Genomic DNA, 11,402 nt, shown 5'->3' on the forward strand with positions numbered 1-11,402 from the left:
GTGATAAGGTAACCTAAAGGCAGAGATGACATACAGTAATATATGTGCCACTCTAGCCAGTTGGTTTGTGAATTTTAGTGTTTCATCATGCTCACTGAGGCAATCGCAAACCTGAAATGTCAATATGTTCAGTCAATGGAAGTAAAATAATGGGACTCTATTGTCTTACCCTATCGATCTGATGCTGTCAACAAGGATACATGCCCCCTCCTGCCTCCACCCCCACCTTTAAACAAATTTTAATTAGGCTTTTAGTTACTAGATCATATATATCTACACAAACACTTGACAAAGTGAAACAGCAACAGAAATTTTTAAATCATATATATATTTGAAATACAATACAAAAAAAAAGTCACACCAAATAGGAACATTTCTAAACCACCCACACATGTGCAAACACATCCATACAGTTTAGATTAATGCTCATACCAGTATCAGGTTATATTAAACTGATGATGAAGAATCCAAATCAATTATCTGCTATCCAGCATTTACAAACACATATTTAATTGCCTAGGATGTGACTTCATCTTTTGCAAAGTTGAGACATGTCCAATTAAACAAATTAGATATTTAAACATATAAATAAATAAATAAATACAGTGTTTCCTATTCAAAATGTGCATGGCAACAATGATCTGCCCTTCCCTCTCCCAAGAAAGGCACATTTGGAGTTTTCAAAAAATACAAAAATCTGACATCTGATTGAAACCCAAGAGCATGTTATTTATTTCTTGTTGGGGTCCACTTTACGAAAGCATCAGCAGGCAGAGACGCACAAAAAAGCTGCTCTTCTTTCCAACCAGAAGTGGTCTGTGTGTGTTGGGGGGGGGGGTAAGTAGGAGGGAGATAAAACATTCAAGTCACTCAAAATCAATCAGAAGCTTCAGTGGCTCTCTCCCTGAAGAGAGCCTATTTTCTACCTATTCTCACCTAATAAAATAGCTAATCAAGTCGTTATGCTGCTGATTTTCCTCCTCCATCTAATGGTTTTAAAGTCGAGTCAATAAATAATCTATTGTTCACCAGCTTCCCCCCTCCGCCCCCTTTCTCTCAGTTTATCGCCTTTCCCTAAACCCATTCAGACCCGGCCAAACTAAACCCAATTAGAGATAAGGCCCCTTTTTGGGGGTTAATCTCACCTTCCTGAGTCCTGTTTGAATAGCAGAGGTGATGGGAGATAGCGTCAAGGCCAGGACTGATGCCTCCTAGCCCCACTCACAACAAAAGGCAGATCCCTTCTCTCTCCAGGCTAATCTTTAAATGTAAATTCTCCGCCAGCTAAGAGGAGAAGATAAGAGGTTACATCTTCACTTCTCCGGGCTCTTATCGACTTCTGCATCGTTCAGAGAGATTGGTGGAGTGGGAGGGAGGGAGGGGGCAGAGAAGAGAGTCCCCCCCCTTCCCAAAAATGCAATGCAGGGAGATTACCTTCTGGCGGAGGAGAGAGCAGGCGGCAGCAGCAACACGGCCGGGGCTTTGTATTCATTAAACACACATCGCAGCTTATCTGAAGTCAAAGGCTTGTCAGGATGGCACATTGTGTGCGCGCGAGAGGGAGAGAGGAAGGCAGCGTGCATCGGGGCGATTACAATATCAGGCTGGCCCAGATGGAGGCAGGAAAATAAACAGGGGGGGGTGAGAGAGACGGGCAGGGAGAGGAGCTGCTGCTGAGGGGCCTCGTGGGACCACACTCCCCTCAGCATCAGTGCGGGGCGGGCTGTGGAGCAGGGATGCTCCCACCTGACAGCCCAAGACCCACCACCTGGAGGACCGGGTCTTCACCTGCCTGGGGAGCTGGAGGCGCCCGCTCCCTCTCTGAAGGCCTGCCAAACAAGACTTGTGTGCCTGCTTGAAGTGCTGAGAGTGTCAAACCGGGGATTCATCCCCCACGCCCCCCCCACCTCAGTACAAAGGATGAATTCTTATTTTGACACTCTCAGCACTTCAAACAGGCACACGCATCCTGTGCCTCAGTCGCTGAAGCATTACTCACGCTGTCCTAGCGCAAGCCCCCTTGGGACTGCCCAAGCAACTTCAATTCTTGCGCTAACCCAAAGCGGGTGCTTTCCATCCAAGAAAACACCTTGCCTGTGACTCCTCCGGAGTTTGCACATATTCCCGCTCCGCTGCTAGCGTACAAGTAGCGTGGAGGCTAACATACCAATGTGCTCGCTGAATATTTTTATTGTTCCCAGTTTGGTTGGTGCATACATAACTGTTCACACTTCTCAGTACAGAAGTTGCCTGCACTGACTATGCATCTATGGCATTCATCTCCCAAAAGGAACAGCGAACATGACTTTGTCCTCTACCCAATGCATCGACTTCCTTGGAGAGCTATGCCCAGGCTTTGTTTTAATTTTTAAAAACCTGACTGGGACATGATCAGGTATGGAAACTGGAAGCTATTGTAACCCTGGCATGAATGAAGATAAACTGGCAAGAATCCCTGTACAAAGAGCAGATTGTTAAACTAGTTTTCACATTCAGGTTTAAAAATAAGATAGTTTTCTCTCATAATGATAATCATCTAGGTTTAAGGAAGTTTGCTGCTCTTGAATGACTGGGAAGCAGCAAAATGAAGGCTGAGCTCAGGACAATGACAGCACAGTGGAGTGAGGCAGGCATTGTTTAGCCGAGCACCCATTCCAGAATTGCTTGGCCAAAATAGCAGAGTTTTTCCACAAGAAAAGAAAAAAAGGGAATTTGACACGTAATACAAAGTGAAAAGCAGAACCTAGATGGGGGAAGGGTGTGTGTGTGTGAAAATCGTGTCACTGCAATGAATGTCAGATAAAAAGGGGTCTGTCACAAATCCTCCACTAATCCAATAATGTGAAAACCTCTTGGTATCAATGAGACAGAGCACAAGGTAATTTTTTTTTTGTTCTTCATACACTGTTCTGGCTACATATTTAGTCCGAGAAAGAAAACAATTTAGCAATTTTTTCCTATCACAAAGGGCATTTCACTCCACAGCAAAAATAATATGTGAAGTTTACGTGTGAAATTTACCACCTGTCTAAGTCTGTTTTGTACTCTCTCAAAAAAAGCCACCTTTCCCCCCACCTACAATAGTTGTCAGTTGTGTGACAACCATATTTAGAAGTAATCAGACAAGCCAAATGAAAAGTTAGTCAACTCATTTGAAACACAAGACTTCAGCTACCAATGTGTTCTAAGAGAAGTTAATTAAATTAATTCAATCTGCCAGGTACCAATGAATTTTCTACCAGCAGATGTTCTCTCAAAATACTATCTAAAAATAAAAGGGTGCTCTATTTTGGAAATTCTGGCTTTTTTTCTGCACTATAATGTACCATGTACTAAATTAAGCTCTGTCAATTCATTTTTGCCACAAATACAATATATGCTTTGTATATACAGTGGCATGTCTGCCAAGCAATTTAACTACAAGAGATGCACAATTTTCTGATGACAAAAATCTAAGTTCCTTTTGAAAGTAATAATTTGCTGTGCAAATACTCGCATTTAAAAATAAAGCTGCATTTAACATTGATATAAATACAATCAGAGTATAAGTGTATAACAGAAGCGGCTTTCCATAATCACAGCTGTCTCAAAGTCCATCCTGGAGGGTAGAAATCTTAATTTGAACAGACTCTCTGTTAATAATGGGTTACCTTCCCATAAAGCATAAAGTCCAGGTGCCCCAGGCAGATAAGTTTTGCAGCATTCAAATAGATAAAAATCTTACATTTTCTTTCTTGCACTGAATATGGGAATTCTAGTGTGCTATAATGTGAGAATTCCGACATATAACTATTATGGCATAATATCTCATAGCTCAGCTTGCCATTACTTCACTTGTAATTCTTATGTTAATTATGTTCATAATTACTATAAACAGATGTGGTAGAAATTCATGTGACCTTTCAATGCAGAATGCATTTCTCACTCCTTTCACTGTATCTTAGCTCATGCACTAAAGGAAAATATGGAGTAAGGAGTGATTTTGACAAGCTGTGTGCGTGTATAGTACAATTTTTAAAGAAAGCACGCATTTCTCAAATACTTCAGTCAGAGGACCTTCTATATGCCAGTACATTAAAATGAAAATTAAACAAAAAGTTTATTCTGAAATATACTCTGAAAGCCCATGCTTTAAAGAAATATTTTGACTAAATTGAGTTAAACCCATAATTGAAGCCTGGAATATAAATGGGGCTCTACAGTTTTATTCAGTACCTTTGTTAATGCAGCAGTATTCTGCTTTACAGCTACAAGTGCATGACAGTCATACAGCAATTTATTTTACTCACAACCCAGCCATCACCGTCTGTACACAAAACACATCTACAATAAAATCACTATGGATTTCATTAGCAGAAAGCCTACTCAAATTTCATTTCTTTGGCCCTAATCTATAATTAGTGTGGACAGACAGGTGCAAACCCTTCTCTTATCCAGATGGCTACTGGAAATGGTGCAAAATAGCTCCTTCTGTTTAAACAACATACAGATAACCTGCTCTGCTCTTATCACTTACAATTACCTCCATTATACTGAACTAATGTTTACTTTAATAAAATGCCCACTGTTCTTTAAACATTATTTAGAAACTTTTATATTGATGGCAGAAAAAAAATGAAGATGGCAATCAATGTCTTTCACATTAAAGCTATCATTTATTCTGAAATCAAATTTCCCTTTTAAAAATAACTTTGATTTAACATTTGCTGGTCATTTTGCCTGGTATACAAAAGTAACGCATTGTATTTGGCAGCATGCAGATTTCAGAACAAAGTATTAATATAGTATAAACAAGAAAGAGCAATTATAAAAATTATTATAAAAATGTATTCAAAGTATAAAATTTAATGTACCAAAGCAACAAGCTTTTTGCTAAAGTTTGTTTTAAAAACTTTTCATTAGGCTCTATGCTTGTGAAAATGGGATTAAGTAATTTCAAACTAGACCTATTCTTTTAGAGACTAAATTTTACTTCATTATACCCAACCCTAATGTCAACACTTGTTTAAACTCCTACCAATATCTGTAGCTAGTTACTAGATAAAAAACATTTGAAGCATACAGGACAGTACTAACTAAAGGGACAAGTTTTTGTACCGAGTCAGATTTAAAAGGAATTCCGTCTACGTGCCTTTAACCAAACCATGAGAAATAACCTTTACATAATGGCAAGTTCATGTTTTATTTCAGCTAATAAGGCTTCTTGATCTTTGCATGACAACTTAAGTTTCCACAGAACAAAGAACAAGGTTTCTTTTTTAAAAAACATTTAAGATGTAAAACCCCTGAAATAGCAAGCAACCTATCCTTTTCCGGGTAGCTCAAGATTTAACAGTAATGGACTGTGGCAAGTGTATTTGAAAGAGGAAAATGACAATTGCAACTCTCATGCCTCCCTCACTCCCAATGCAAATACTGGAGATGCCAATTTTTCTAGAGTGCCTAGCTATGAAGAGCTATGCAGTTTGCACAGTACCTCAGTGAAGTAGGCTTTGTACTCAATGCCTGTCAGCTGAAGTTCATTTCAGAAAAGTGGGAAACAGGATTTGACAAGAAAGAATGTCCTGAACTGACTAGCCACTGACCAGCACTCCAGGTGGAGCTATTTTTTCTCTTTTCTTTATAAACAATGCTTTCAGCATGAAACTCCATCTTCACATAGGCATACGAAGTGTTAAGTCTATACCGATGAGATGCAGGGTGATGTTTTACTGGTCTGTTATTTAGGCAAATATTGAGTTAACATTAAGGTGCTCAAAATGGCAGAGGGCAATGTTTTACTTTAAAAGATTTTGGAAAGTATTTAAAAGCTTGAAGCCTATGAAGAAAAACAACTTGTGTAGCAGTTGCCAGCAAGCAGTGACCTAACACTGCTGTCTGCATTCCATTACAAACAGAATGTTTCTTGTCTGTTAGAACATTTTAATAGTTCACGAACAAAGCAGCGCTAGGTATTCTTGCAAGCACTACGGCAGAGATTCTCCTTAAGAAGTATTCTTCTCTTAAATACTTCTTGTCTGGTTTCAGCCTGCCAGATATTACCAGATTTTTTTTTCACTTGCACTTCTGTATAGTTGAGCTACAAACTGTACTTGCGGGTGTCGGGGAACTGATACATACACCAGAGTGATAATATTTCTTTTTACAGGCTCAAACTTAAGAAGCTGATCACAGAAATTCTTAATAATCAAATAACTTCTTTAAAAAGCTTAATGATGAGATACTAGCAAGATAACTCACCACCATGTAGCTATTACACAATAAAATGTTTATACTGTGCAGATATAAGGAAAGCTACTATCACATCTTCTCCATATTTTTTCTTTTCAAGGGAAGCCCTAGACATTCATGGTTCCAAAACCATGAACATGTAAATAAGGTACACTAACTTTCTTAACATATACCCAAACTGAAGGAAATTCCCTAATCATATTGGATTTCCTAAGGAAATTTTCCCAGAATAAACTGAATGATGTTTTCAGGCTTCACTGATGGTTGAGCATCAGTTTTAACCAGTTTGACCATCTCTCTTCACCAGATGCACTAAAACTTTTCATACAAAGCCATAACAGAAGACCTGGGTATAAATTTAAAAGCTGCAGAAATCTAAAAATGTCTTTCATCTCAGTTGGGATAAACCCCTTGCCTCAACCTATTATGGTTAATAAAAACAAAGCTGCTTATTTAAACTTTGCATTGTACTGTCAGGATGTGAAACTGGAGAAGGGAATACATGGTCCTAGTAGAAATATTCAGTAAGTTATCCTCACCCCTAACTCTAACATACTGTATTTAGAAATATGATCATTATGTTCCTAATTAAATACACAAAAAGATAAAGCTTTTTAGAAGACCTGCAACATTTGTGCATGTGCTAATATAAGTAGCGAAAAAAAGTCAACACCGATTAGTTGGTCCAAAAATGGAAAAAAAAATCCTGCTTTGGTCAGCAACTTGGACCACCATCAGGGGATAAATCAATTTGCAGCAGCTGTGGACAGCCATTTAAGTCTAGGGCCTGAACAGATTAATTAGAGGAAGCGATGTTAAAAGTTAAAGGGGTCAGAGTTACATTAAGTACATGAATTTTTGCTAGAGCAAACCCCTAGTGCTACATTCCAAGACACAGAAGACATCCTTTTTCAGTCAATGGTATCCATGTAGGCTCATGTTTGGCACTTGCCACATTTTTGCAGAAGATAACACAATACTGATGTTTCAGACCGATTACTTTCAGAGAGGACAGACCTAGTTTTCCCCACATGTAGACCATAACAAACCAGTAGTGATTTTTGTATCACCTTTTTGTAGCCTATTTTCAAGGTAGGAATAATAACAATTCAAAGATTGGCAACTATGCATTATGTGAACAACCAAAAATTAAAAAAAGATCACTTTCAATGTTGTTATGGCTTACAATGGCAAACTTCTCTGACTTCACAGAAGAATTGCTAGTAACTGCTCATTTTACCGGGCTCCCACATTTGAGTGATTTATGGACATAATCTGAACTTCAAAATCTCACACTAGCATCAGTTGGATAAAATAATCGGTTTTGCAATATCTGATTCAATGTAACAGAGAGAGAAGAAAGATGTAAAGGTACAATTAGTGCCGGGGGGATTGGTACAGGGCATGTGTCTCCTGAAATGCAGGGTTGGTATGCAACGATAACCCTTTGTGTTTTTAATATTAGAGTAGAGCCCTGACTTCTGCTATCCCTAGTCCATTTAATCTGTGGATGTTCACAGCTGCTACAAATTGATTTATCCAAGGCTGGCGACTAGGACTCCTGTCTAAAAATAGCCAGATAGGAACTTTTCGGTGGGGGCGTAGGAGGATGTTTGAATCGGTCTCTACCTCCTTCCTTCCCACCCCCTCGCTTCAACTTCGGAGCGCGTTTACACGCTGACATTCTGCCTCTTTTCTGGTAGAAAAGAATTTCATTACGTGCCAGGATTCCTCCTCTTTCTATTTCTTTATGTAATTCTGAATGACAAGAAGGCACAGCCGTGCAGTACCGATTTTAGAGTCAATTAACAGACAGCGGAGTCTTCTCAACAGGGAATAATAATAACTCAAATGAGGTTGCAAAAGCCCCCCCCCGCCCTCCGCTCAACTCTTCTGTTTCAGACTCCTTGCGACTTCATCCCTCCCGGCTGGACTCGGAGCTCTCAGGCTCCTGGGAGGGTGAAGGGTTTCGCCTGGTTAGAGACGAGCGGGCTGGGATCGAGTCCTTTGGACCGGCCACCAAACGAGCACCACCAAACTGCGGCAGGGTTTCGGGCGCCTGCCTCGTTTGAAGGGCGCGGATCTGTTTGCAAGATCGCAGCGCAGCGGAAATAGGACGGGCACTGCCAGAACTGGGTTTCCTTGCAAAAAAAAGCCTGGAGTGATGCTGCCAGCACGACAGCATCCCAGGATTGGGGGGGGGAGAAAAACAAGTCACCAGAAGGATGCCAGATCACGCTGGTGAGGCCCTGTGATCCGGGGAAAGGAAGGGGGGTGGGGAGCAAATCCTAAATGGAGACAGGGTCACTGGGATCCGGCAGATGAGAAGAGCATTTGCTTTCTAAGCTGCTTTCCCTGCGAAGCCGGCTGTTTGTTTGTTCTTTGCTTTTGCCCTTTGAGCAATGCTGAGCGCAGAGCCGCCTCCCCAGCCCGGCACCGTGCCCGCAGCAGCCCCGCTCCCCGCTTCAGCCACGAGCCCCTTTAGCTACAACCATCCTCCAAGACTAAGAGGGGGATCCAGCCTCCCTAGCCCGCCCCGGGGCTCCCGTCCCCTCCTCGGTACTTACACTGAAAAGGACCGGAGATTCCCACCATTCGCCACAGGCTGTGAGCTGCAAATAAAAGTTCCCGTCCTCCTCGGGGGAGACCCGACAGCCCAGGCTGCTGGAGGGGAAAGGGAGTGGGAGAGGGGAGAGGCAGTGCAAGGCAGCTTCCCTTCCCAGTCCAGATGATCCAAGTCAACGCGAGGCGAGGAGGAACTCCAGCTGCTGGGAAAGGAGGATCAATGCGAGAGAGACGAGTTGTTCCAAGAGAAAGGAGAAGAACCAAAAATAAAGCAAAGTCTCCAAATAGGGATACTGAATGCCCAGGTCCTTTGCTGCTGCTGCCGCTGCTGCTGCTGCTGCTGCAGACAAATGTGGTCTGGAGTCCAGAGAAGGGGTAGTGTCAGGGGTGGTGTTGCTGTGTCTCTCTCTAAGAAGGCGATGCATAGATTTGCAGGGCTGCCTTGTCTCTGCCTTGGGAAAGAAGCTCCATGCAGTGTCTGTGCAGATCCGCCCGCAGAAAGACTCCGCTGCGCCTGTGTCTCCCTCTGCTACCAGCCACCTCTCAAGTCAAACAGCATACTGCAAGCAGCCGGCCCGGCTCCGCTACCCAGGTGCAGGGGGGGAGGGCTTAAAGCAGTGGGAGGTGATAGAGGTAGGAGACATCTGTGTCGTGAGGAGGTTAGTGGGGGTCAAGTATATGTTAACAATAGGCAAGCACAGTCCCTCTTGGGCAGTCTGCCTACTCTTTCTTTCTCTCTCTCTCTCTTTTACTGGGTGGACATGTAACTTGCTCCCTAATGATGCCTTCCCAAGACTGCCTGCTTTAAGAGTCCAGACTGCCCTGCAGTAACCCAAGACAAACACTTTCCCTAGCCATCTGGAGAGCTCCTGGCTTCTCTGCCTGTATCTCATCACTGTCTGAAGAGACAGCACTGCTAGAAATCAAGCCACTCTCAGATCTACTCTCTAATCCCCTTCTGTTAGCTGATTTTTCAGTCAGACTATTTGCTTTCGCATTAGATAATAGCCTTAGAGAAAACAATTATCATTTTCTTTTTTCTTTTGTTTTCACTCTTTCCAGAGTACAGTATCCAGGAAGGCCCCTCTTTCTTTTTTAAGAAAGACATAGTCTTTCATGTCTTTCAAAATCCTTGTGCAATTTCATACTTTCTAGAAAGGGGCATTCTGGATTCATCCAGGAGTAAAAACAGAATCACAGCCACCTCAAAAGTGAAGATGCATTACAATAATCTACGCTTAAGCAATACTAAATGTAGAGGTCAAATGTTGGATAAGCATTTCAAACAAGTCTTCTATAGACTTTCTGACAAAGAAAGAACTCCACTTTTAACTTCCTGTGAGACAATATCATAGTCAGTCACTCAAGCCGCACAATACTTTTGATTTTGGTCTCATTTTGACACCTTTTGTACTTATCTCAACTGCATGTATGCCTGTGATCCAAATCAGTATAAAAACAACATCCTTTTGAAATACTGAACACACATTCATATTTCAAAGGGGGGAAAAAAGGAAATCTCATAGTTACCATACAGGCTGGGAAAGTTTCAACAATTCTAATTTAAACTTTGTTGCAAAACATTCTGTAAGTTTAATTTAACTTTCCTGAAACATCTAATGTTAAGTCTTTACTTAACTGAGGTGTCAACCACTAGTAGAATGGTATGTCAATGTTCAGTATTCGCCACCGTATCCAAAAACTATTTCCCTGATCTTGTAAGTGGGTCTGTGCTTAATTCTAAACATATATGGCAAGTCCACTGAAGTCATTATAACTATGTGCCTGCTTAAAAATAAGCATATACATTTTCAAAATTGGTACCAATGAATAATGTGTGTCCACATCTGTTATGTCCTTTTAAAAATTCATATATTTATAAAAATACCTTCATAGTGGAGATAATCCTGACCTTTTTACAGCTATTAAGAGGCCAGGGTAATGAACAGCTTAATATTTGATAACATGGGATTAGATGTTATCTGAACATTTTGTTGAAATAAATTAAGATTCCAGGAACATAAGTTATCACACATTTTTGTCCACTATTATTTTAGTTTATACCATTTATTAAATGGTTAAAATCTGTCACTGTTTTCTAAATTAAAAACTATCATTTACTGCAAACATTTGAAGAATCAAAACAGGTGTTCGCAGAATCTTTCAGTGCCTCTCTGTATTTTAAAGCTATCTAAAAGCAGAAAATATTAAATACTGTAATCTACAGCAAACACTACTATTCTGCATGTCTATTTACAGGTATTAACTGAACTTCAAAATATTTGTCATATAGGTATCCACATCCTGCTTCTCTGTAAAAGGGGCAGCAGGCAGTTTAAGTGACTTGCCAAAGGTCACAAATCAAGTCTGTTGCAGAGTCAAAAATTTAACTTACAAGTCCTTATTTCCACTTCTTTGCTTTAAAAGATAATTATAAGCCCTCCCTGTCAATCTGCATGCACATTCAGATCAAAAGAGTATTTAGGTACTGTCTCCTAAAATAAGGAAAGAAACATCATCTTTTGGAGAAAGCAGGTACTTAGTAAGTCTATAATCTCCTTCCAGCTCTACCAGCAACTACTTTAGTGACGTTGGTTCAAAACATG

General features: G+C 40.8%; 1 protein-coding gene across 5 annotated transcripts in view; it reads right to left on the reverse strand.

Moving 5' to 3' along the window:
• Positions 1–9,458, reverse strand: part of RUNX1T1 (RUNX1 partner transcriptional co-repressor 1) — a 138,797-nt gene extending 129,339 nt beyond the window's left edge. The window contains exon 1 of one of the 5 annotated variants that reach the window (XM_090040323.1): positions 8,799–9,458. In XM_090040323.1, coding sequence (XP_089896449.1) covers positions 8,799–8,826 — 28 coding nt within the window. In that variant the 5' untranslated portion in view covers positions 8,827–9,458. Of the gene's footprint in view, positions 1–1,470; positions 1,838–8,798 lie in introns of those variants that run through there. The other 4 variants (XM_090040319.1, XM_090040317.1, XM_090040318.1 and 1 more) reach the window with 4 other exon arrangements.
• Positions 9,459–11,402: the final 1,944 nt, after the last annotated feature.

Source organism: Crocodylus siamensis, chromosome 3, assembly GCF_052110815.1.
Source record: "Crocodylus siamensis isolate JL-2025a chromosome 3, ASM5211081v1, whole genome shotgun sequence".
Classification (NCBI taxonomy): domain Eukaryota; kingdom Metazoa; phylum Chordata; order Crocodylia; family Crocodylidae; genus Crocodylus; species Crocodylus siamensis.